The following is a 24,644-nucleotide window of genomic DNA, read 5'->3' on the forward strand; positions in this document are numbered from 1 at the left end:
CAACATAATGACCTCAAATATTTGCATGAAAAATCTTTTTTAAAGAATTTTATTTATTTGAAAGACAGAGAGAGATATCTTCCATCCACTGTTTCACTCCCCAAATGGCCACCATGGCTAGAGCTGAGCCAATCCAAAGCCAGGTGCCAGGAGCTTCTTTAAGGTCTCCCATGTGGGTGTAGACCATCTTCTGCTTTCTCAAGCCATAGCAGAGTGCTGAATTGGAACAGGGGCAGCCAGGACTTGAACTGACACCCGTAAGGAATGGTGGCATTGCAGGCCAGGGCTTTAACCAGCTGCACCACAGTGCCAGCCCCAATATGAAAAATCTTAACAATGTTCTATGTGAAAATTATAACATTGAGACTATCTTAAAGTATGTTGAATGAATCTGAAATATGTATTCCATTTTTAAAAAATACAGAAGGTACTTATCTCCTATTTTTTTAAAAAATTATAGTACTATTATAATAATGGTTTATATTAAAAGCATGTAAGTAAAGCTTTGTAGTATTTTACAGAAAAATTACATAGATAAGATTTGGAATATTTCTTCCTGTTTATGATTATCTAAATATTTTGATAGAATCTGTTCTTCATCTTTGATACCATCTGTGGTCAATGAAGGCATTGGATTACCCTTGTCTTTAACAGTAGTGTGTGTTTTAACATACTTTTTATCTGTGTGATATTCTTGAAGTTTTATAAATATTTGGATTTTTTGTATGTGTCATAAACAGCAATCCTAAGAGTAGAGTTTGTGTCGTAATGGTTTCTTCCCATCCCCCAGCTCCGTGTGTAAGGTGGAGGTGTGGCATACCACAGTTACTTAAGTGAGAACACGCACGACTTGTTCAGTAAATGCAGTGCCGTGATTGCAGATTGAATTGGAGCTTACCTTTCACCAACCATGACTAGGCTTTGCAGCTAATTTGGCATTTTTGATAACCTATTTGTACAGTCGTTGTCCTTTATCGCTGTGTCTGTGTCTTTCTGTGGTCTGTTTGCATAGGCACTCTGACATGTGCAAATTAAAAACTTTACACATACTTTATATATGTTTATGTATTTATAGGCCATTCCCTTCTAACGTTTTTGTCTTCTTTTCCCATCAACATTATTATTTTACATGACTTTATTTTATGGGGTTAGCTGATCCAAATGCACTCACTGTGGGTTTGTAGGAAACATACCATTATATCACAGTTCCCTTTTTGAATTGTGCCACAGCAGTAGGAATCCAGTGATGATGGTCAACATTTAGGGAAGATTCAGGGGTTATTTTTCCTTCCCTTCAGCTGTGCTGGTTTCTGTGAGCATTCTTAGTTGTGTGTCTACAAGTAACAGAAGAAACAAGTGGTAGCTGTTTAGGGTTACATTGCTAAGCCCAACTAAGACTTGGCTTATCTGAGCAGTACATCGTGGCTTTTAGGAGGAGATGTGAGTTACAAGGAGAAATGCTCTTTGTTTTTTGGAACATGCTTTCCTAGATTATAGTTGTGCTTCATGTGGCCCAGTCTTTTATCTCAACTCTTTAATTTTATGCTGGAACTGAATGTGTTTTTGTTGACTGCATCATTGGAACCTTTGAGTAGAGCCTTTTTGCTAGCATGGAGATATGAAGGGCAAGAGTTTGAGTAAGAGTCCAGGAAGTAGCTCTAGGAATGACTTTTGTATTGCCAGAAATGCTAATACGTTGGCACTGCATTAACAACTACAAAGATGTCATGAAACTGAAAACAAAGATGCAAGTGTTGTCGCCACAGCTGTGCTCACTTTGGCTGAAACCAGTTTCTTCCTGTCTTTTGCATAGTAAGTAATTTGAAGCCCCCTATTATAAAGTGAAAGTGAGTCCATTTTATGTGTGACACTGTAATGCAGCTGGGTACCCACAAATATCCAGGTTCCATTAGACCTGAATTAGGGCCATTTGTGCAGAATTGTCCCTTGCACCATGGATAATGGTTTGTTGACCAAATAGAATTTTTATCAGGGACCATGATGCCAACAGTTTTAAGAGTAAGAATTTCACTGGTTCATTAAGTATTTATTGAACACTCACTAGATACTCAATTTTAAGGCAGATGGAGTTTATACATCTCTCTCCTACAATGTAGAACATGGACACCATAAAATTTGTGTGTGTGAGTATGTGAGTATGTGAGTATGTGCATTGAAAACGAAAAGAGAGTTGATAGAAGGGACTTGTGAAGGAGGTTTATTTGAGATGTATGCTAAAAGTACCTATAATTTGAATATGTGGAAATTGGAAGAAATTTGAAATCCTGTTAAAGGGGAATAGTCTAGAGAGAAAAGAAAAAAAAAAAGAAGGAGCACAAATTGGGATCTCAAAGGGAGCTAGTCAGAGAATTTTGGAGAGGTAGGTTGGGCAGGTTAGCTGTGGGTGTACAATGCCAGATTAAAGAGAAATGAATGACTTCTGAGCAGAAGCTGAAGTGGTCACCAGCTATATGTTCCAGTGGTGGAGGGAACGAACACTTACCATCCTGAACATTGGGCTCCTCTGCTTCCTTTTAGGTCTGCTGCTCCTATCTTGTTAAGTGAGCCCCTCACCCTTTTTCTGGATAGGAACGCTGCTATTATTTTCCAGTTGTTTTTTCCTACTAGGACCACTTTTGCTCCTTAGGTCATAAAATCCTTTGAGGATTTTTACTTGTTTTTGTTCTGTTTTCCACGTAAAGATGTAATAGTTTATTTTTTTTAAATATCTATTTTATTTATTTGAAATACAGAGTTACAGAAAGAGGTAGAGACAGAGAGAGAGGTCTTCCATCTGCTGGTTCACTCCCCAAATGGCTGCAACAGCTGCAGCTGCACCGATCCAAAGCCAGGAGCCAAGAGCTTCCTCTGGGTCTCCCATGTGGGTGCAGGGGCCCAAGGACGTGGGCCATCTTTTACTGCTTTCCCAGGCCATAGCAGAGAGCTGGATTGGAAGAGGAGCAACCGGGTCTAGAACCTAAGGGATGCCGGCGCTTCAGGCCAGGGCTTTAACCCACTGCGCCACAGCGCCGGCCCCCGAGATGTAATGTTTTAGACATCTCAGACTTCATAGATGATCTAAATACGACTTTAAACTCTCAAAGCAGAGCTCTACTTACTCCTGTACAACTAAATATTACCAGCTTGTTCTCTAAAATTCAGTATATGGAAACAGGTCACGATGTCTGAGAGGAAGGCTCAGAGTGCCAGTGGATCGAAATATGAGTACCTGGGTAGATCAACCCAAGCCTGGAAGCCTCAGAAAACTAGGGAAGATTCCCCGACCCAAGAAACAGTCCCTTCTCTTTCCCTATCTCCCTCTTTGCCTCTGTCTTCTCTTCTACCCTTCTATCTGCTCACCAATCCACTTTTTCATCCATCATCTAGGTATTTATGCAATTAATGAAGCAAAGCATTGTGCATAATATTTATAGAACTGGGAAAGAAAACAGCAGTTGCAGAATCTCTAGGCAGAAGAAAATAAGAACATGTATATTCTGTTTTGTTTTCTCATGATTTATTTATTTATTTGAAACTTAGAGTAAACAGAGAGAGAGGGAGAGGGAGAGAGAGAGGTCTTCTATCTGCTAGTTCACTCCCCAATTGGTCCCAATGGCCAGAGCTGCACTGATCTGAAGCCAGGAGCTTCTTCCAGTTCTCCCACGCAGGTACAGGGTCCCAAGGACTTTGGCCATCTTCCCTGCTTTCCCAAGCCATAGCAGAGAGCTGGATCTGAAGTCAAGCAGCCGGGATTTGAACCAGTGCCCAAATGGGATGCCGGCACTGCAGGTGGTGGCTTTACCTGCTACGCCACAGCACTGGCCCCAAGAGTATGTATTTTCGGCAAGCTGGTATACACAATTCTGACTGAGGTGATATAAGAGGTTCCATTACAGAAACACTGAAACAAGAAGGACTAGTACTTCCTTGGTCAATGAAATTCACAATGTAGTAGTTACATAGTTTTGATTTCATAGGGATTAATTAATTGGTATTTGTAGATAACAGTATTTTTGGCTGTTGAGGATTATATGTACAGTTATGTGCTGTTCCCTTCAGTATTTCCTTCCATTGGTATTTCTACAAGAGCATGCCCTAGGATAAAGCGTAAAGGTTATGCCCTTCCTTCTTTAAAGGCTAGTGCATTTACAGCTACTGTCCACCCACACCCACCAAAACTCCACATTTCAGGAATAAGCAAAGGTTAGCTAATAGAGTTATATTCAGAGTGTGTAGTAGTAATCCTTTTAATTTATGTGTCTATGAGTTGTTTTTATTTGATTTCTTGAAGCTACTGTCATTTAACTCTGTTTTTCTCCATGCCAAGGCAAGTTGTATGAAATATCAAGTGTCTCTGGGAATTAACACAACTGTAGAAAAAGATTCTGTGTACATAGTTCTCACAGCTGGTTCTATATGCATGTTAATTCATGTAGATCCACCAAAAAGCTATTTTTCTCACCATCACATCTCTGACTTACAAGTCAGGATTGTTTTTTGGGAGACAATTACCGAGTGTCCAAGGGGTACTGTACTGTAGCCAGTCTGGCCCTCACCTTGTGCTTCAAGGGAGGATGAGGTATGATTTTGGACTTTCCATACCAGTATACACTTCTCCCTCGAGGATGGAGAACTTCTCTGAGATCAGAATACATACCTCAATGACATGGTTCATATCTTCTTCCTACTCCCTTAACTGAAAGTTTTTGCATATAGTTGAAATTCACTAAATTTTACTAAATAATCATATTGGGCTCTGGCATTGTGACATTGGGGATTAAGCTGCTACTTGTAGAACCAGCATTCTATACTGGAATACCAGTTTTGAGCTATGGCTGCTCCGGTTCCAGTCCATCTCCCTGCCAGTGTGCCTGCAAAGGCGGTAGATGAGGACCCAAATACCTGGGCCCCTACCATCCACATGGGAGACCTGGAGGGAGTTCCTTGCTCTTGACTTTGGCCTGGCCCAGCCCTGGCTGTTGCACCCATGTGGGGGAATGAACCAGTGAATAGAATATTCTCTATCTCTGTCTCTATCTCACCCCCTCTCCCTGTCACTCTGCCTTTCAAATAAATAAGTTTTTAAATAAAAATTATTTTTTAAAAATTGTTTTGACTTTTGATTGAGTTGGTGAAAATTAGGATTTTACTGATACTCTTATTTGAATTGTTTTATTGTTATTACTATCCCTAGGATGGGAAGAAGAAGTTTGACAAAGAGAGTGAAAAATACTATTCCATTCTTGACAAGCATTTAAATTTGTCTGCAAAGAAAAAGGAGTCTCATTTGCAAGAGGTAAGCTTTTCCAATTGATGCATGAAAAAAGCATTAAGTCATGTAAAGTCAAAATCTCCAAAGACAGAGTTGCACAAAATCTACTTCATTTAAATAATATAATGACAGTAACATTAGCTAACTTAATTAAGTACTCATTATGGACAGGTACTTTATAGAATTATGACATCAATATTAATAGTTCCAAGTAAAAGATCAGTATTTCCTTCAGCAATGAGAAATGTTGAAGCAAGGCTCCTTTTCTTCTTTTGGGGTATATTTCAAAGAGGCAGTGCCTATTAAATCATATCATGTCCTTTGTATTACATTTAAAATACTTGTGGTACTGTTTTTGAAGTTGTGTTTTAGCATTGAGGGATAAAGATATGAGTTTTTTTGGGAGGGGGGAAGATTTATTTAGTTGAAAGGCAGAGTTGTTGAGACAGAGACAGATATCTGCATCTGCTGCTTCACTCTCCAAATGTCATTAACAGCCAGGGATGGGCTAGGCCAAAGCCAGGAACCAGAAGCACTGTCTTGGTTTTCAGTGGAGGTAGCAGGGGCCCATGTTCTGCTGTTTTCCCATGTGCATTAGTAGGAAGCTGGCTGGGAAGCAGAGCAGCCAGGACTCCGACTGGCATTCATATGGGATGCCGGCATCACAGGTGGCTGCCTGACATGCTGCACCACAATGCCAGCCCAAATGTTTTAAAATCAATTACAACTATTTTGTTTAAGAACAAATGGATAAAAATATTTTACTAGCATATATACATGTAAGCAGTCTGTTTCTTCCTGTTGTCTGAAATACCTTCTATTTAATTCTGCCCATTGATGCTGTTTCAATAGTAGTTAGTAAAATCAACAGTAGTCCTTTTACTAATGAATAACACAGTTTCAGTGATGGCTTATTTAAAAAAACCAGACTCCCTACCATTGTCACCTATGCACCAATAAAATCAAGAAGTAACAGCTTCACTGGGGCCGGCACTGTGGCTCAGTGGGTTAACACCCTGGCCTGAAGCCCCAGCATCCCATATGGGCGCGCCGATTCTAGTCCCGGCTGCTCCTCTTCCGATCCAGCTCTCTGCTATGGCCTGGGAAAGCAGTAAAAGATGGCCTAAGTTCTTGGGCCCCTGCACCCATGTGGGAGACCTGGAAGAAGCTCCTGGCTCCTTGCTTCGGATCGGTGCAGCTCCGGCCATTGCAGCCATCTGGGAAGTGAACCAGCGGATGGAAGACCTCTCTCTGTCTCTACCTCTCTCTGCAACTCTGTATTTCAAATCAATAAAATAAATATTTAAAAAAAAAAAGCAGCTTCGTGTTCACTCAGTATATGGCAAAGTGAGCTCTGTGGTGGGATTTGGTGAAGCAGTTACAACTTACTACTGCTATCCAGTACTTCACAGGGAAACTGGTACTATGCCAAGTCTCGGTGAATCTCTTCCTCTCTTGATGATTTTAGATGAGAATGGAGAACCTCTTTCAAACCTACCCTCTGAGTCTTCTTCCTAGCACAGCCTGCCCTTAGCACAGCCTCTTTCTTTTCTACACACTTCCAAATTCAATCCAGTCTTCGGCTCTTCTAATTCTTCTTCTTATTTCTCCTGCTTCCAAGTGTTAGCTAGAATGCGTGCTTGACAAGTTAGAGTTTTATGAAGATTCCACAGCTACAGAAAGGAATGGGAATGTTGTTTTGGTGTCTGATTCCTCTTTTTTCCCCAATATACTCTTGTTAAGGGCATCAATTTTTTTCATTCAAAAATATTTGAGGAGTGGGCATTTAGCCTAGTGGTTAAGGATGCCTGCATCCCATGTCTAAGGGCCTGGATTTGACACCAGCTCCAGCTCCCGACTCTGGCTTTCTGCCAGTGCGGACCCTGGGAGGGAACAGTGATGGCTCAAATCCTGAGTTTCTGCTCCTCATGTGGGAGGTCTGGATTGCATTCCCTGCTTCTGGCTTTTGCTTTGGTCATTGTGGGCATTTGGGGAATGAACCAGAAGAAAGGATCTGTCAGCTAACTAACTAAGTAAATAAATAAATAATTAGAATGCAAAGATGTTCTAGTTGGGGAAATTTGCTTTGCTTCCTGTCTACCCATCTAATCTATTTTATGAGAGGCAGAGAAACAGTAAGAGAGACAGACATGAAGTGCTCCCATCCGCTGATTCATTCCCCAAATACTCACAAAAGCCAAGGCTGAATCGCCAGGAACTGAATCCAGGTCTCCCATGTGGATAGAAGTGACCCAACCACTTCAGCATTACCTGTTGCCTGTCCTGGTCTGCATTAGCAGGAAGCTGGAATTGAACCAGGAATTGAACCCAGACACTTCAATATGGAACACAGGCATGTGAATTGCCATCTTAACCTCTATGCCAAATGCCTGCCTCTGTTTGATAATTGTACATGAGCTCATTATAATCTGGGCCTTCTTATTAGTGTGTGCTATTAAAATAGTACAATTTAATATACAATTGTGTGTTTATGGAAAAGTTTTGTGGCTAAACTGAAATGGAAGACAATCTGCTATATTAAAAAAATGACTGCTTGCTGTCATTTAATATTATGTTTCCATGTTCAAAATGCCTTCCATGCTTATATTTCTCCTTATATGTTACACTATAATGAGCCTGTGAGAGAATGGGTGTGTGGGTGTGGATAGAGCCCTGTGGGGAAGAGTGTCCCTAGTTACCACCCATGCACCATCATCTGTTCTGCTGAGGATTCTGGCCGGGTGCCATATTAAAAATTGATGGTCTTAAAGCCAAGGGTGGGTTTTAGAGTCCCTAACAAAATTTCGATGCTTGGCAAATATGGGAGGCCACCTTTAGACAATTCACTACTTCAACAATCTCAAGGAAATAATAACTTTAAGCCCTCCAGAGGGTATGTTTCAAATTTCTCTGAAAACCTAGCTCAATATTTAATCCTTTCCTTGCTAGTAGCCCTCAGTTCCTTAGGCTATCATATAATAGAATGTTTGTTCTGGTTCTGTACATATTTGGAGGCTGGAAAAGAGTATAACATCCTCCTCCCACCTCACCCCACAAACACACAAACATGCATGGCTTCTTTTCCAGGTAGTATAGCCCTCATGCAACACAGTCCAACATGACAGGTTGGATTAAAGCAGATCCTCTGGGATATATAATGCAGACAAAGAACAATGTGGCTTGACGTTCCCCTCATCTCCTCCAGGAGCCCTTCCTGTTGTAGGGAGATGCTGCCACAAATATATTTTAATTCTGTGACACGGCATAAAATGTCATCAGTTCCGTTCCAGAGCAGCTCAGGTCCTTCTGTCAGCACCAAGCTTGTTAACTTGTCCTCAGAAAGATCCCTTGGTGCCTTCTCAGCTGCACAGTTGACTGCTTATTCATTTTATGTAAGTGGCTGCCCATTTCCAGGACTGAATTGAAGGGTCAGCGTAGGTTGATAAAGATCCAAGGCCATCAATTAGATGGGTCATTGGAGTCTACAACCAGAGAAATGGAAACAAACTTATCAGGATTATAGGTTTTACACTGGATGAAAAGAAGTCATATTTAACATGTGAATGAATAATTCCTTTCTAACAATAAGGGTAAGATATAATAAAGGAAATTTTGAAAGATCTAGATGCATAAATATATGTAATCAATTTCCAAAAATATTAAACTAAATAAAATGGCAATGAAATAAAGAGTCTAAACAATTTATGATACGGGATTACCATCTCTTATGTACTGAAAACATTTGCAGGTCAGTGTGAAGAAAGATACAAACATTTGAGTGGGAAAAAAGAAACTGGGCTGAAGACAAGGGTACTCATCAAAGAGGAAATATCAAGTATAATAAATATTCTTAGTTTCTAAGTCATTATATATTTTTAAAAATGCAAACTAATACTAAGATGTAATTTTAACTGATTAAAAGTTAATATCCATTGTTAATATGGGAAACAGGAAATACTTTGGCTATCCTTGTGGGTACATAAAAAGATTCAGTCATTCCTGGGGCCTGCATTGTAGTTCAGGGGGATAAGCCACTCCCTGCGACACCAGCATCTTATAGTGGAGCTCCTGTTCAGGTCTCAGCTGCTGTATTTCTGATCCAGTTTCCTGCTACTGAATCTGGAAAAGCAGCGGAAGATGACTCAAGTACTTGCCATGTGGGAAGCCCAAATGGAGTTCCTGGCCCCTGGTTTCAACCTGGCCCAACTCCAGCTGTTTGCAGCCATTTGGAGAGTGAACAAGCAGATGAAAGATCTCTTTCTCCCTCTTAGCCTCTCTCTCTGGCTTCAAAAAAAAAAAAAAAATCAGTCATTCTTGAAGTAAATTTGACATTGCATTTTAGCAAACCTTAAGTATACATGATAGTTGAGATGAATCTCATTAGTAGGAATATATTCCCAAAGATACTAGACATAATGATAAAAATAAATTATGTAAATATACCAAACCAAGAATTATACACAATGCAAAAATTTAGAAACATCTGAAATGACACAATTGAATAATTTTGGATGAATATAAATAATAGTTGGACTAAAAATGGAATGTTATATGGCTGTAAAATGTTTTATTTGGGAAATCATTTGACATGGCATAGAACATTATGCAGAGGAAAAAAAATTTTAAACCAAAGTGTGGTATAATCCCAGGTTTGTATTAAAGTCAATTTGTGCATGTGTATGTGATCAATATCAAAGTATTAACAGTGGGATTTCACCTATCTCTATATTTCCCTGTTACAGAAAAGAATAACAAATGTACATTAATGAATACTTATTACATTTCTAACTGGAAGAAAAACTAACAAGGAATGTGGATTCCTTTTAGAAATCCAGAGTCTTATTTCCTAGCTATCATTAAATACTGCTTTAATAGGTTCCTTTCCTCCTAAGTGAAGCAAATCCCTTGGGTTCAGTCTTATGCCTTGATTCTTTAATTTATATCCCTGAAGTCTCTCCTCTTTGCATACTATCTATGACATCTTGGTAAATGTCTCCCATGTCATGACCATGTCGTGTCTGGTCATCATTGCACTGTCCAAAGTCACCGGGACTTTAAATTACCACATCTTAATGATTCATTGGCAATCTTTACACATCACCGTCTTTCCCAAATAGTTCCTTTTTCTCATTTTGTTTAGTTTTCTGTTATAATCACATTATTTCTGGTGTCAAACTTGTCTTTGATCTTTTCTTTGCTTTTCACACTTTAGTTTTATCTTTCTTGTTGGGGTGCACCTGTCACCTTTGCCATTACCAATTACAAGATCTTATATCCACACTCAGCCCCACCACTTAATCAGTGTATCCTATACCATTCTCATTTTAGTCTTGAAATGCAGTTGGTTTGTTGTCCATACCTCCCTTGAGTTTTTATAGTATCTATAGGAGGAAGTCTGCACTCATTCTATATTTTCTTTCTTAACTGTCATTTAATTTGGGCTGGATTACTCCCAGCCCAAACTTTTAGTCACAAACTTTTTTTTGGATGTAAACATAGTTTATGTTTTGCTGTATTCCCTCACTCAAACACTTTTCATTTTATCTCTACCTTCTCTAAACCTAACATTCTTCAGAGCCCAGCTTAAATCTTTTCTCCTTTGGGAATGATTCAACAAATACCATTGAGTCAACAAATACCAAATTTCCCTCACTTTGAATTGAGAGGGCTTATTGGAGTTAGGGAGGAATTTGGGTATCTGCAGAGCCATATGGTTTTCCTATGAAATTAATTCAGTCTCTGACTTTACAGTCCCTTTTGCCATGTAAACAACAGCTTACACCTGTTGTTCTGGCATAATTATTACTAGTGCTCCCCTTCAGTTTTAAAATTGTCCCAATTCAAATGATAAATCATGTGGTTATCCTACTTATCCAGCACAAAATAGCACCAGTCACTGGTGAGTTTAATATCAAGTATTTCCTAGTGAACCACACACTATGAGCTTATGGACTAAAGCAGTTCATCCCAAGTAAAAGAATGCCTTTCTAAGTCTTGTACTGAAAGGGAATTAAGCTGTCATATTACTTAAGTAGTATACACTCTGGATGACCTTTCATTGCAGCTTTGCCATATCGAATTTCAGTTGTCCATATTGGAGGTGATGAAAACATCCACAGCTGGCCCAATGGCAAGAATCGTCATTTCTCTTTCATCCTTTTTCTGCCCTCCTACTTTTTGGGGTGTGTGGGTGAGATGATATTGCATACAGCAAATAAGTTTTGAAGACATGACTTAATGCTTTTGTCAGGGATCCCCAAACCACCTCTAGTTTTATGACTTGCTAGGAAAACTCTCAAACAGCTCTGCATTTAGTCATATTCTTGGCTCTCCTTTATTAACAGGGAAAGGATACAAAAGAAATATCAGCAAAGGGAAATTGTGCCTGGGCAGAGTTTGGAGATAACCGGGTACAGCCTTGTAGGAGTCCTCTCCCCATGGAGACATGGACATGCTCAATTCCCCAGTGAGAAATGTTGTCTATCAGGGCAGCTGATTAGAGATTCAGTGCCCAGAGTTTTAATTGGCAGTTGGTCACATAGGCACCCTCTGCCTGGCTCCCAGAAGGAAACGAAGTGCTTGCCATAAGCCATGTTATTTGCACAGTTTAGGTGTAGTGAGTCACTCCTCTCAGACTGATGGAAAGCCTCCTGACATTCGCATTCCCAAACAGCAGGCATGGCCAACTTTGTAAGCAGAACTTTTGAAAGATAGCTATCAGGCCTGCTGTGCTGACTCCTGCACAACCTGTTGACTATAAACAGTCATTTTAGGCTCTACAGATGTCTCAACGTTCTAGTTTGTTCCCATGTGCTAGGCAGCACAATCAATGGCATTACCTTTTATATTAAAGTAAATGAAACCTTCAAAACAGCTTGTGGAATAAAATGTTGCCTCTGAAGCTGAAAATATCCTTGCGTCTCTTACACCTTGTGTGGACTGGTGCTTGCCCCAGAGAGCCCGTTTGAGCTCCTTGTTCTGACTCCTGCATTCCATGATGCTGGGTTTGTGGTTTGAAATTAGCCATTGGACGACTGTTTACACCACAGAAACCAGCAATACTGCAAATCAGGCCTTTACCCCAGAGTCACTTGTTAAACATTGACTGGCATGCCACCACCTATGCCTCACGATTGTCTTAATTCATCATACGTTCCAGGGGCAGGAGACTTTTTTTCTACCAGGGGCTGTTTGTATATTTATAGCATCATTCTCGGGCTAAACAAAATTATCAACTTAAAAATCTGCCTGCTATAGATTAATTGAATTTCAAGTCCCATCTGCACTTGCCTTTGTGGAGTCAGACCAAATGATTTTGTGGGCGTTAAACAGCCTGCAGGCTGGACATTCTACACTCCTACCATGATGGTGAAAAGAAGAGAGATACGATGTATCTGGAATAGTACTTCTCTTTCTGTTGATTTCTTAATTTTCCTAAATGATCTTTGGTTTTCAGTTAACATCCCCTACCTGATTAAATAATATATTTAAGTAATATATTTAATAAAATAATATATTCTTCACATGTACATGTGTTAGTTTGAAAACTTGGAATCCTTCACTTTAAAGATCCCCAATGAGTTGCTGATATTGGGCTATTTGTAATTGTATATAAAAATGTATAGTGGGGCCAGCGCTGTGATATAGTGGTTAAAGCCACCACCTGCAGTGCCAGCATTCCATATGGCAGCTGGTTCGAGTCCTGGCTGCTCCACTTCAGATCCAGCTCTCTGCTATGGCCTGGGAAAGCAGTAGAAGATGGCCAAAGTCCTTGGGTCCCTGCACCAGCGTGGGAGACCCAGAAGAAGCTCCTGACTTCAGATTGGCTCAGCTCTGGCTGTTGAGGCCAGCTGGGAGTGAACCAGTGGATGGAAGACCTCTCTCCCTCCCTCTGCCTCTGCCTCTCTGTAACTCTGCTTTTCAAATAAATAAATAAATAAATAAATAAATCCTTTAAAAAATGCATAGTAAGTATACCTAATTGTGTTTAAAGGGGTTCCAAGTGAAGTGTTAAGTTGCTGTGCCATCCAAGGTGGCAAACTTCTAGCTTTTGTGTGTGTGTGTTTTGTGTGAAATTACTGTGTAAATGACTCCAGAGCAATTTTTTGTTCACAAATTATTGTTGATGGATACTTATTCTGCCAGGGAGCCCCTTTTCATCTGCCTTCATTACTCTCAGCAGTCAGCAAGGAGCGTGAAACTGGGCAAGGAAAGGCAATCATATCTCTCTACCAAACCAATCACTTTCACAGGGTTCATCTGATGGTGATAGGGGGCATAGAAGAGAGAGGAGAGGCAAGTCAGAGAGACAATGAAATTATCTCAGTGATACTCTCCCACACTGGATCAATTGAACTTTATTACAATGAGAAAGAGTAATGTGCCTGACATTGAGAGAGCTTGATTCATCAGGTCAAAATCATTGAAAAAAATTTTTTTGGCTCTGTTACTGGTTATTATCTTTCCAAGAGTTTACCTAATGATGTGGCCCTCCCATTTACTATTCACAAGCACTTCTCCTCAAGTAAAATTCAGATTTATTGTACAGTAGACAAAATGTTATAGCTCTTTTGTCATTTTTTTAACTGAAATGAGTGTTGTATGATTGCTCTGTGTGTGTGTGTGTGTGTGTGTATTTGTGTTTCTCTCCCTATTTATAAGATCTAAGCAAGGACTATCATAAATACTTCATGAAAACTTTTTTCGGGAGTTAATTTTTAATGAAAACTTCAGCATAGGACAGGAATAATGTCTCTCTCTACATAGTACCATCAGTAATTACTCCCTGTGTCTGCTTGCCTCTTTTCCTCTTTAGGCAGATACACAGATTGACCGAGAACATCAAAACTTCTACGAAGCATCATTAGAATATGTCTTTAAAATCCAAGAGGTTCAAGAGAAAAAGAAGTTTGAATTTGTTGAGCCGGTAAGTTTTAGATTCCTTGTAAAATACTAGACTCAAAGTAATCTATATAAAAACTTTACAGAGTTCTTTGGTTGAAAGTTATGAAGGTAGTAGGGTAGTCATCAGTAGGTGGAGTATGGGGTACTTTTAGGGCAGTGAAAGTCTTCTGCCTGCTACTGTGATGGTGGATGAGTGCCATGCATTTGTCAATATGCATAGAGTGGATGTGACAAAAAGAGAACCCCAGTGCAAACTAAGGCTTCAGTTAACAGTGTGTCAACATGGGCTCATCAACTGTAGCAAATGTACCACAGAATGCCAGAAGTGAGTAACTGGGAAAACAGCAGTTTTGGGGAATGCAGGGGTGGCGGAGTGGGTGAATGGATCAGCCAAGAGGGTACTTATGGGAACTCTCCATAATCTTCCCTCAGTTTTTTGGTAAATGTGACATTGCTCTGAAAACAAAGTGTATTTTTTAAGACTGTACATTACCTATAAATGGATGGGCACAGCTCCCCCCTAATGTGACACATTTAGCAAACCTTTAGATGAAGGGAGAAATGTAGGGCTCTCTTTCTCCCTTTGTTCTGTGCCCCCCTCCTTACATGGCTCGGATATGCCTGACTTTCCAATGAAGTCATTTATTTTCCTAAGTTAGTGTAAAAATTAATGGATTCCCTAATGTAAACTGCATTACAGAACAGAACAGGTGGCTGGTTTTTATAAGCTTACTTCATTTTCTTGGCATTTTTTAAAAATGATACCCTCACATGTTACAATATTCCCTGAGCAAGCATCTTCATAAGGTGGCATCCACGATGATTAACGGTAAGCCTTAGAGTTAAGATAATAGTGGAATACATATGAAGGTACTTCAAAAAGTTCATGGAAAATGTGGAATTAAAATACAAATTCAGTGCAAAAAATGAAATCTGTGTATAATATATACACATAATACACTTTTTATAAGATCCATCATATGTGTGTGGATTTATATATGTATATATATTTATTTATAGGTGTGTAGTTGTGTGTGTGTACATGGATAGATCCATACATTAATCAATCCCCATGAGATGAGAGGTCAGGAATAATAAATACATCAGTATGAAATATCTAATCTAAGACATTATTTTCTTCCTATGTCAGTCTTTCAAAAATGTATTGATACGGGCCAGCCACCTGGAATGTCAGCACCCCATATAAGTGTGGGCTCTAGACCTGGCTGCTTCACTTCTGATTCAACTCCCTGCTAATATAACTGGGAAAGTAGCAGAAGACAGCCCAAGTGTTTAGGCCCCTGCATCCACATGGGAAACCTGAATGGAGTTCCAAGCTCTTGGATTTGGCCTGTTCCAGGCCTGTATCAGCCATTGCTGCCAGTTGGGGAGTGAACCAGCAGATGAAGCATCTCTGTTTCTCTCTGTCTCTCCCTCTCTTTCTCCCTGTAACGCTACCTTTCAAATAAATTTTTTTAAAAAGAACAAAATGCATTTAAATAAAAATGAAATACTCTGTTCTTACCGTAGTGGAGGTTATAGTAATAAGGGAGAGAAAACAGCATTTCTAAGATATGTTTACATATACATAATTCACTTTTAAAAAAAAGATTTATTTATTTATTTGAAAGGCAGAGTTGCAGAGAGGCAGAGGCAAAGAGGGAGAGAGGTCTTCCATCCACTGGTTCACTCCCCTAATGACCATAACAGCTAGAGCTGGGCTGATCCAGAGCCAGGAGCCAGGAGCTTCTTCCAGGTCTCCCATATGTATGCAAGGATCCAAGGACTTGGGCCATCTTCTACTACTTTCCCAGGCCATTAGCAGAAAGCTGGATCAGAAGTGGAGCTACCAGGACTCAAACTGGTGCCCATATGGGATGCTGGTACCACAGGCTGAGGCTTTACCTACTTTGAGGAGAAACTAGGACAGAGCAGAGTCTGGAGACAAGTTGGCTGCCTCCCTGGCTTCCAGGACCTCTGCTTTGCTGGAGTTGCCTGTCTCCTGTAAACTAGGCAGCTGGCAAGTTTCTAAGACCAGTCCTTCAACCAGCAGGATTAAGGAACTAGAGGTTCAGGCTCAGGGATTTAACTTTTACCTTTTATTTGGGATAACAGACTTGAGTCCAAAATCTGTTTCCCAAACAGCTAAGTCCTTAAATCCCTTTGAATGATTGGTTACCTCTTAGGTTATTGACCCTTTGGGGACCTGATTCAGCTTTTCGTGACTTAAGGGGACTTTTGAAGTTCTGGGAATCCTGTACCACTGGCCATCTTACCAAATTCTAGAAAGAAGCTCACTGTTCCTCTTCTCATTACCTGAATCCTGCCCCAGAATCACACCATGGGTTTTGAATCCTCACTACTTGCATCTTTGCTCCCTAAGTCTCTTTTATAGCTCATGCTGTCTGGGAACAGTGAACCATGCCATTTTGTAAGATGACATCAGATATATAAAGAGAAGATTGTTCCATAGTTAGCTCACAGGTGGCAGAAAGAATGATAAGAATTTATGAATTCCTGCTGAAAGACAAATAGAGAAGCAGAGTTGTTCCTCAGTTGAGATGTACTTTTTTCCTTGCCTCTACCTTATCCCGAATTGTGATATTGTGATAAATCTCCTATAATGCATGCCTTTCTTATGACACTACAGTCAAAATCAATGTTAACTTTATCCTTCTTCCAAAATACTTTCTGGACTGCTGTGTTTTTCCTATTAGAGTGTCTGGCCAAGCCAAATAGTAGTCAGTTCAGTCTCACCCTCATTTCTAGCCTCAAAGTCTCATCCATGGAGTTTTCCTGAATTTCCATTTCAGTGACGAGAAGAATAGAAATGGGAGCAATGAAACATGAGCCTGCATCTTGACCTTTTAAAAATAATTTTAAAGTGTTTATTTGCATATTTGAAAGGCAGACTTATATAGAGACAGGAGGAGACAGAGAGAAATCTTCTGGCTATCTACTGGTTCATTCCCCCAAATAGCCACGATGACTGGGGCTGGGCCAGGCCAAAGCCAGGAGCCTGGTACTCCATCCAGGTCTCTTACATGGGTGCATGTGCCCAAGGAGTTGGACCATCTAATACTTTCCCTGATGCGTTAGCACGGAGCAAGATCAGAAGTGGAACAAGCGGGACTTGAACCAGCTGGTTTTGCAGATGGCACCTTAACCTGATGTATTAGATTATGCTTCTACAAATTAATTTGAAAGAAAAAAAGTTTTAGATTTTCAAAAATAAAATTCTCCACATCTGTGAATAAAAAAAAAATCAACACATGAGGACACTTTAGTGTCTTAGTGATTTTCATTCTAGTAAAATCCAATTCCTGTTGCATATTGCAGAAATTTAGCAGTCTGTTCTTGTTTTAGCCCAGACTAATTTAACAAATAAGCAATGGAATAAAGCAAATTTGCTAAGGAATCTATCTCATATAGATTGCGCAGTATCAAGTAGAATATAAAATAGAGACAGTTGATTCATATTAAATAATATTCTTATTCTACATTGATACTATTATTTATTTGAGAGGCAGAAAGATACAGACAGAAAGACGTAAGGTAGAGAACTCCTGTTCACTAGTTCACTCCTAAAATGCCAGTGACAGCCGGGTTTGGATTGGGCCGAAACTGAGAGGCTGGAACTGAATCCATGTCTCCTACATGGGTGGCGGTGACCTAGCCATTTGAGATATCACCTGCTGCCTCTTAGAGTCTGCATTAACATGATGCTAGAATTGAGAATCAGATGCAAGCCAGTGTACTCCAGTATGGTCTGTGGTTGTTCCAAACAATATATTAATGGCTAAGTCAGTTGCCCACCCCTACAGTGATACATTTGAGATATTCTTAAATTATTATAGTGAATATCAGTTTATGAATTTTTGACCATTATGAATAATGTTTCATAACCATTCATGTATGTTTGTGTAGAAATGTGTTTAAATCCTTCTTGGGGTATGGAATTGTCAAATAAATATGGTAACTCTATGTTTAATCATTTGAGGAACCACCAGACTATTTTCCAAAGTAGCTACACCACTTCACATTCTCACCATAGCATATTAGGAATTCAGTTTCTCCACATCCTCATCAATACTTGCTATTATTCCCAATTTTAAGACTAGCCACCCTACAGATTATGAGATCTTACCTCACTACCATTTTAATTTGTATTTCCTTGATAATTTACAAGTCAAGTATCTTTTTAAGTGTTTACTCTTTACATGTATTCTTTGGAGAAATGTTTATTCAGATTTTTGCCTATTTTTAACTTTGCTAATTAGTCTCTTCATTACAAAATTACAAGAGTTCTTCATAAATTCTAGATGCCAGTCTCTTATCAGATAATTTGCATATATTTATCCCATTCTTTGGATTTTCTTTCAATTTTTTGACACTGTACATTGAGTCACAGCAATTTTTAATTTTGATGAAATCAAATAATTGTTGCTTATGCTTTTGATATGTCAAATACAAGATTTTGAAAATTTATTCCTATGTTTTCTTCTATGTGCTTTATAATTTAAATATTAAATTTAGGTCTTTGATCCATATTGTTACTTTCTTTATCATGAGATATAGGTCCAACTTCATTCCTTTGGCTGTGGTTATCTAGTTGTCCCAGCATAATTTCTTGAAAAGACTGTTCTTTCTCCATTGTAGTCTGTTGACACTATTGAAAATCAGCTGATCATAGATGGGTGTAGGGGTATACTTGTAGACTTTTAGTTCTATTCCCTTGATTCTCAATCCCTGTGCCAGTATCATACTATTGATTATTATTTGCTTTACACTGAGTGCTGAAATCAAGAAGAATGAGTCTTTCTATTTTTTTTAAATTATCCTTTCCATATGAATTTTAGAATCAACTTGTCAGTTACTAAAATGATGTTAGCTAGAATTCTGATAAGGATTTTTGCTGACCCTGTAGATCCAATTTGGGGAATATTACTCTCAGCGATTTTACCAATCCATGAACATGAGATAGTTTCCATTTATTTGGACTTTTTTTTCTTTATGCAGTGTCTTACATATTTAGGTTATAAATTTTATACTCTCTTCTTGAATTCATTCTTAAGTATTTTAGTCTTTTGAAGCTATTATAAATACAATTATTTTCATAATTTTGTTTTCAAATTGTTCGGTGTAAGTGTCTAGAAATAGAATTGACTTTTGTATATTGATCCTTGTATCCTACAACCTTACTGGACTTGTTTATTCTAGTAGTTTTCTCATAGATTCCTTAGATTTTATATATGTACATATACGAACAATACCTTAGATTTACATATGTACCTATATGATCATGGCATTTGCACATAGGGGTTGTTTTGCTCTTTTCTTTCTAATCTGGATGCCTCTTATTTTTGTTGCCTGGTGACCCTGACTAGAACCTACAGTACAAAATTGTCAGGAGTAAGCATCCCTGCCTTGTTTCTGAACTTGTGTGTGGGACAATGCTGGGTATGATGTTAACTACCGAAAGGAAGGAAGTGTTCAGTGTTTTAATCAGTGAGTAGTTTTTTAGGAGATAAGGACTTGCGATGTGTAGTTTGTAGTGGTCTGAGATGATCGCTGAGTTATATTTGCCAAACAACCTTACTTCGTTGATAAGACTGATAGAAAGGCTTCATAAGAATTGATTGTGAGGAGGCTGGCATTGTGGTATAGCAGGTTAAGCTTCCACCTGCAAAGCCAGCATCCCATATGGTGTGGCCATTTGGGGAGTGAACCAGTGGATGGAAGACTTTTCTTTACCTCACCTCTTTCCACCCCATTTCTCTCCTTTTCACTGTGTAACTCTGCTTTTCAAATAAATAAATATTTAAGAATAAGGTATCAGGGCCAGCACTGTGGCGCAGCAGGTTAAAAGCCCTGGCCTGAAGCACCGACATCCCATAAGGGTGCCAGTTCTAGGTCCTGGCTACTCCTCTTCTGATCCAGCTCTCTGCTATGGCCTGGAATAGCAGTAGAAGATGGCCTAAGTCCTTGGGCCCCTTACCCACATGGGAGACCAGGAAGAAGCTCCTGGCTCCTGGTTTCAGATCGGTGCAGCTCTGGCCATTACAGCCACCTGGGGAGTGAACCAGCGGATGGAAGACCTCTCTCTGTCTCTACATCTCTCTGTAACTCTGTCTTTGAAATAAATAAAATAAATCTTTAAAAAAAAAAAAAAAGAAGAATGTATCATAAGATCTCTGTGAAACTCAAGAACAAACCCAGCACATGATTTACAGTGCTGCTCTGGACATATAGTACCATTTTTTTTTTTTTACCACTTTTGCAAGTTTATTTTTATTTATTTATACAAAGAGAATAGATTTTGTGTATTTCGTATAATAGGCCAAGGAAAATTATTAGTTGTGAGTGTACTGTGGCCGTGACCTGAGAAAATTCGAGGTGTTCAGGGCAAAAATGCATTCTCCATCTCATCCCGAGGCTGCAATAGGCACTCTGGTCGTGCCCTAGGAGTTCAGCAGCCCCCAAGTCACAGTGCCAAGTCTGCATTCAGAGAACAAAGATAACAGAAACTCAAGGAACATCTACTAACAAGAAAAACATTTTTTCACACAAAGAGGAAAATCCAGATGTTATCCAGTTGTAGAGATCAGACAGTGATGATGTCGGAGGTCCAGGTCCAAAGAAGGAGCAACAGTTCTGAATCTTAAAACAAAAATGGCTGATAAAATATCAGTATTCCTGCAGGGAGCAAAAGTAAAACAGCAATGGAAACAAAATGTATTCCTTTAAAGTTTTCTATTGAATGAAATAATTCAACTACAATAATTGATACAAGAATTTTGATGATAATGAAGGTGTGCGATTGTCACCAATAAAAGATGAACTCTCAAATCAACATACTACATTAAGCCAGGCATTTCACCTTAAAAACAGCCATGAAAAGAAACCAGGGACTGCAGAAAAGCCAAAGCAAGGTCCTAATATGCCAAAAAACAAACTATCAAAGCCTAGTGCTTGGAGCTTATTATGGCCAAATTGTTCAATCTAAGATTAATTCATTCAGGAAACTTCTACAAGTCAAAGACGTGAGTTTGACAACAACAAACAAACTTCGAGCTCTTGTCTCTAAAGCCACAAAACCTCAGCCTATAAAGACTAGCAGTGAAACAGTGAAAAGTGAGCAAGTCTCAGATTTGACAGCTACTAAATTTGTGAAGACTGCATCTCTGAACACACGACTTGCGCAACCTCCTGTTGGAAGTCACTGTGATAATACCCACAACACTGGGAAACAAGATATCGGTAGAACTTCTGCCAATGTTATCATCCAGAAAAGACCCCAGGAAAAAGAATTACTGAAATCAAAAAGACTTTTATCTAGTGTCAAAACTAGTTCTTCTCAGGATATAAAAAGAAATAAGGCACTTTCAAGAAGCATAGCATCTGAAATTGTAGCCAAGCCTGCTTCATCTTCTAATACCAAATTGGTAGAGAAGTCAAAAACCATGAACAGCAAAGACCTGTTCTACCAAAACAACTATTAATAGTAGGTCAGCTCAATCCAAAGAATCTGCAAAACAGAGAAAAGCTCATCTGAATGAGTGGAAATCTGGCACAGAAAGAGTGCTGAAAAGGCCTGCTAACCTAGTAGTTAAACAATATGAGCCCAAAGGACCAGATAAAAAGCCAGTTGGGTCCTTCTGGACTACCACAGCAGAGGAAGATAAAGATCATTTACTGAAAAAGTTACAAGACAATTTCTGAATGCCTGAATCTGATTACTAAGGGATGTCCAAAAGAAAAAATAGTGGTCACATTAAATGACCTGATTAAAAATATTTGATGCCAAAAAGCTTCTTAAATATTGGACTTGTCTTGCACGTGTTGAACTAATCACTAGTCCTGTTGAAGATATTGCAGTGTATGAGAAGTATGAGAAGGCCTTTCTGACAGGGCCTGTCAGAAGAGATGCGGCATGCAATTGTAGGTATTCTAACAATGAAGAGTCAAGAAAAAGTTAACTTTGGAGGAAATACTGAAGAGGCTTGTGCAACCAAGGAACAAATCCAAGAAAGCAACACTGAAGATAAAGGACTTAATCTAGAACCAGTAAAACAGGATATGGAGAATAAATATCACGAGATGTGGTATTTCAGGATTGTGAAAAAGAGCAAGATTACAAACTCGCAATACTAAAATGAAAACAAGTTTCATAATTAAATATGTTGTATCCACTGTGCCATACTTGCAAAGTGTTAAAAAAAAATGCAGTTGGATGAAACAAATTCTACACTTTGGGAGCTGAAATGTCGTAGACCAGTGAGGCATTCTACACATCTTTCAGAGAAGACTGCCAAATTGCCAGATGTGTTGAAAGACCATTTTCCTAGTGTGTCTTCATTGGAATGGTGAACAGAGCTGAGAAGTCCAGCTGATGCTTCTGTCTGCCGCCCTAATGCAGCCCTCTGCCCGACGTACTCCGAAACCAATACCACAGAAGATTGAAGCTCTGATGAAGAATGTGATTTTTATGATTCCTGGATGTTGTGTTTGGGTGGCTTTGTGTTTCACTTTGGTCTGGACTTGGCCAAGTCCCTAAATATTGTAAGTGTTCATGACAGTGAGCTCCTTCACTAACATTTATGTTATAGCAGGCATTGCTCTTCCATGCAATGGAAATATAATCCTGCCTTGTCAATCTCAACCCTTTTTCTGTAAAATTCATAAGTTTCGTCAGCTAGTTTACTGTGTTCCTTGAATACGAACAGGGTTTGTCATAATGGTAGCTTGTTCACTTTACGAAATTTAAGTACTGTAGAGATACACCATCAGAAAATAAAATGGTCTTGATAAAATTTATAGTTCTCATTGACTTTTAAAAAGTTATTATGACTTTGGTTAGTGTGAAAGTCAAAAATGATACTGAGTAGAGCAACTCCCTTCAAATATTCAAACATACAAAGTTTGGCATGGTTTTCCACCAAATGCTTATCACCCGAAATGTTGTGCTCTGTTGGGTCTCCCTGGCTGCCTGTGGTTCTTCACTGTCACTTTTCATCAGTGATAGCCTGCATCTATAGTCTCTTGGCCTCTTTCCTTTGATTATAACTGAGATCACCAAAAAGAATAAATAGCCTATTCCTAAAAGAGGGTACTTTGTGTAAGAAAGAAAAGAAGCCACATTTAGTAGATATTTGAAACTTTGATTTGAGTTCCTTTTGTAATGTGACTGTCTAAAAGGCTTACTTCCATATCTTCATTTGATAGTGTGCAAACTATTGGAATTGAATTAGGGAAGGAATATGTACTATTTAGTAAGTGTCAATCTTGTTGAGGTATCATTTCTAAATTAACCAATATTTGTATTTGCTTTGTCCTCCATGACATAACAACTGCACTGTTCAGTCTTGACCCCTGCAACATGAAAGTTACGTACAGTAAAGGGTTGTCTCCCCACGCAGAAATTCACCAGTAAAAGTATTTTGTAAGACCCAGAACTAATACTTAACGTGGCATACGTCTAGTAACCACAGTTTCAGATAAGTGAATTATAAAAGACTTGTTTAAAAACTATGTATGTAATATGAATGTGGTTAAAGATTACATACTTAGGGGCCAGCATTGTAACATAGCAGGTAAAGCTGTGGCCTGCAATACCAGCATCTCATGTGGGCGCTGGTTCAAGTCCTGGCTGCAATACTTCCCATTCAGCTCCCTGCTAATGTGCCTGGGAAAGCAGCAGAAAGTGGCCTGAGTGCTTGGACCTCTGCACCCACCATGAGGGACCCAGAAGAAGTTCCTGGCTCATGGCTTCGGCTGGTCCCAGCTCTAGCTGTTGCAGCCATCTGAGGAATGATCCAGTGAATCAAAAATGTCTCTTTCTCTCTGTCTCTCCCTTTCTGTCTCTGTAACTCTGCCTTTCAAATGAATAAAATAAATCTTAAAAAAAAAAAAAACACACACATACTTAGCCTAATGTATCCACTATATTTATTGTGTTCTCATGTTATAGAGGATTTTTTTTCTTTTTTAACTGTATAAGTAATATGTATATTGTTAATTGTAATAATTGATTATTATTAGAGGGTAGGGCAAGTGTGTAGGAATGAGTCACATCATCAGTATAAGAGTGTTTACATCAGAGTTGTTCTGCTCAGTCTGCTCAATGCTTAACTGGAATTACTGCGTCTGTTACTATGAAGTCCTTGTGGTCATCTTCATCCTCGCCCCACCCCTTCCTCAGCTCTGAGATTCCTCTGCTGTTTATGTTCTAGACTGTGGACTCTTAAGGCTTGAGCCTTTTGGAATTGTCACATCCATTCAGTGTCTAGTCAGTTGTCTGGTAATTAATAGCCTGAGAAGTATAAGTATTTATATTGGGTTTTTTAAAATGCTCTGTAAATGCTGTATACCTGTTTGCATTTGGTCAGATGATTGGAATGATACATGGTAATTTGGTTCTAAAACCCTTGAGAATATTCAGAATGCTCTTTATTTTGCCAGTGATAGA

The 24,644-nt window shown here is 39.1% G+C and overlaps 1 protein-coding gene and 1 pseudogene across 5 annotated transcripts in view; both read left to right on the forward strand.

Annotated features, from left to right (window-relative positions):
* The window catches only part of ARHGAP42 (Rho GTPase activating protein 42), a 304,390-nt gene that overhangs the window by 212,320 nt on the left and 67,426 nt on the right, over window positions 1–24,644 (forward strand). For all 5 annotated transcript variants that reach the window (XM_051820336.2, XM_017343749.3, XM_002708607.5 and 2 more), the window contains 2 exons: window positions 5,195–5,296; window positions 14,088–14,198. In XM_051820336.2, coding sequence (XP_051676296.1) covers window positions 5,195–5,296; window positions 14,088–14,198 — 213 coding nt within the window. The remainder of the gene's footprint in view (window positions 1–5,194; window positions 5,297–14,087; window positions 14,199–24,644) is intronic.
* Window positions 20,581–22,763, forward strand: LOC138850491 (cytoskeleton-associated protein 2 pseudogene; annotated as a pseudogene).

This window comes from Oryctolagus cuniculus, chromosome 1 (genome assembly GCF_964237555.1).
Source record: "Oryctolagus cuniculus chromosome 1, mOryCun1.1, whole genome shotgun sequence".
NCBI classification, from domain to species: domain Eukaryota; kingdom Metazoa; phylum Chordata; class Mammalia; order Lagomorpha; family Leporidae; genus Oryctolagus; species Oryctolagus cuniculus.